The 2,551-nt window shown below is 44.5% G+C and overlaps 1 protein-coding gene and 1 pseudogene across 2 annotated transcripts in view; both read left to right on the top strand.

Annotated features, from left to right (window-relative positions):
• The window catches only part of TEOVI_000573000:pseudogene, a 732-nt pseudogene extending 100 nt beyond the window's left edge, over positions 1–632 (top strand). The window contains 7 exon segments of the mRNA in view: positions 1–73; positions 76–264; positions 267–365; positions 368–493; positions 501–563; positions 565–594; positions 597–632. The exon segment at positions 1–73 is cut by the window's left edge and continues 38 nt beyond it. Coding sequence covers positions 1–73; positions 76–264; positions 267–365; positions 368–493; positions 501–563; positions 565–594; positions 597–632 — 616 coding nt within the window.
• A 951-nt stretch (positions 633–1,583) lies between these two features.
• TEOVI_000572900 (Trypanosomal VSG domain/Trypanosome variant surface glycoprotein C-terminal domain containing protein, putative) lies at positions 1,584–2,498 on the top strand (the record flags this gene model as incomplete). The annotated part of the gene is made up of 1 exon (XM_067221258.1): positions 1,584–2,498. The coding sequence occupies one exon, from the start codon at positions 1,584–1,586 to the stop codon at positions 2,496–2,498; it is 915 nt and encodes a 304-aa protein (XP_067077359.1).
• Positions 2,499–2,551: the final 53 nt, after the last annotated feature.

The raw sequence follows: 2,551 nt of genomic DNA, 5'->3' as shown, positions 1-2,551 counted from the left end.
GTGTTATGCACCTCAGTTGGATTTGATTATGAGTTCAGATCGCAAAGATAATTTGGAAAAATTTTATTTGTTTTTAATGTTTATCACGGAAAAGAAGAGGATAAAAAGTTACCTCACTTGCTAAAATCACCGGTTAATGGTAAGCTTCATTCAAACGGCGGAGGTATAATCATCAGAGTTTGGGAGTTTAATAAATTTGAATTCGCACTTGGTGAATTGCTGAAAGGGAGCGAGTAATGGTGGTCAGAAAAGAGTATTTACAGGCATTGCTAATATTGAGTGCGATTCAGAAGGAAGCTGTTGGACAGAGATTTGTTTTGAGAATAGGCATGACTGGATTGGATTATGAGGAGAGATTCTTTTCTGTATTCCAAATAGTTGGGTGATTGGAGAAGCCCCATTCATTCATTTTCCAGGTCAGCCAATTTCATGGGAAAAAACTGTAAAAATAATTGTGGAAAATCTTACTTAGTATATATATGTAGAAAGAAGGTTATTTGCAATTAAATTCTAAACAATTATGGAACATTGAAATCTATTTGATAGTTGGAATAAAAATTGATTTTTGAATATGGAAGTATTTGTGGTGAGGCTTTAAAGAAGGGGATTTTTTTAAAGCTTTTAAAGTGTGAGAAAGTAGACCAGGGAGCTTACTACAAGACGGCGGTAGCAGCAAAAGGTATAATCACACTGTTGTGCGACAGAACCCAATAAGAAACTCCACCAAAAAACGAAAAAAACAACACGGACGGACAAAATTGGTACCTATCATCTGAAGGAGACAGAAAAGGTAAATGCATCGTACTACACCACTAGCAGATAAAACCAAAACCTACCACGCGCCACAGTCTATTTCTATCCAGGTGAATCTTCAAAACCACTAATAGTCAAAGAGAAAGAGATGCAAGCCACTCAGTTTTCTAGGCGCGAGCCAACACTAGGAAGCTGGCGCGAAGCCGCAATAACTTTGATTTTAGTCGTAGCGACGGCGTCAAAAGTTGTGTTCCACGCGGACGCGGCGGCGGCGAATTTAGCGGAGTGCAGGCTCCTGTGTCGGCTCATATTGTTAGCACAATTAAAACCAACAGAACAGAAAAAACTGTTGTGGACGACAGTGTCGCAGCAGAAATTGATGTGCTAAATATGAGCGCCTCAACAGCCTCATGGAAAAGCAGCTTCGTGGCATCTACCGCGATATCAAGCTCAGCTCCTAAATGCAGCAAACAGAATAAGCCCACCAATTTCGATGAAAATTACGAGCGGTACAAAGCGGCGTACACGACACTAACGGCAAGCCTAAAGTACCACCAGAAAAAAGCACATACGCGATAGACCAAACAACCACGGTATCAGCAGCAGGCCGGCGAGTCCAACGACAGTTGAGCAGCCTAGTGCAACGCGCCAGGCAAAAAGCAAGCGGCACAAGCTCTGCAGCAAGCCAGGGGAGCAAAGTCCAATCTGTAAAGCACGAGCTAAAACAGGCCCTGTACGGCTCCAAACCAGAACCGCCAACAGGGAAGTACGCCCTTAAATGGTCAAATACCGGGTCGCGAAAAACTGACTGCACAACTCCCAATGCCGGTATGGCCCTTCTGGCAGACCTAGGGTGCATCTGCGTTAACGACAACACCCAAAACAGCGATGTCTGCGGCACAGGTGTAGCATCACGCAGCACAGGATGGGCCGACGACGCAAGCGACGCGAAACTAACGGACCTTGCTGGCAAGTGCACAACCCTAACCCTAACCGACCTAACGCCAGCCAACATAAGATCCGCAGTAGCAGCAGCACTCGCAAAAATAAAGCAGACGGCAGGCGCTGACTTCAAACTCGTGATGGGCAAGCAGGCAAGTGGCAACACATGCGCCGCTACCAACGGCGCGGGGTGCGTAGAGTACGAAGCAGCAGTGACAGCAGGAAAACTTGTACAGATAGAACCCACCTGGGCTGCACATATGTTAGCAGCAGCCAACGGACTACAACAATTGGAGGAGGCCGAAAAAACAGCAGAACAAACCCGGGCTCACCTAGAAGACCTCAGAGAGCGAGCAAAAGCTTTACACACAACGCTACTGATTATGGAAGACACGATCTCCACACAGACACAACAAACAGACAATGCCGACCCCGTTTCCGAAAGACAGATATGCAAACCACAGAATGCAACCCCAGCAGAGTGTCCAGAAAAACACTGCGACTATGATGTAAATGCAGAAGATGGTAAAAAATGCAAAGCCAAACCAAGAACAGAAAGCACAGCAGCAGGCGCCACAGTAGAGGGAGCTGCAGCAGAAGCAACTGGATGTGCAAGCCACTTCAATGATAAAGAGAAATGTGAGAAAATGAACGAGGGAAAGGAAAGACCTGTTTTTGCGTGGAAAAAAGGTGGTGAAGGTGACAAGGATAAAGACAAGCTTAGGTGCCGAAATGGTAATTTTCTAGTAACCAAGAAATCTTCTCTGATTATGTCTGCTGCTTTTGTGAGCTTCTTTTTTTAAGAATTTTGGGAGGCTTTCTAAAATTAATAATAATAATAATAATAATAATAATA

The sequence above is a fragment of the Trypanosoma equiperdum genome (assembly GCF_001457755.1).
Source record: "Trypanosoma equiperdum strain OVI genome assembly, contig: ctg_1377, whole genome shotgun sequence".
NCBI classification, from domain to species: Eukaryota; Euglenozoa; class Kinetoplastea; order Trypanosomatida; family Trypanosomatidae; genus Trypanosoma; species Trypanosoma equiperdum.
The sequence above is the reverse complement of the archived record's forward strand: the minus strand, read 5'-3'. Positions and strand labels throughout refer to the sequence as shown.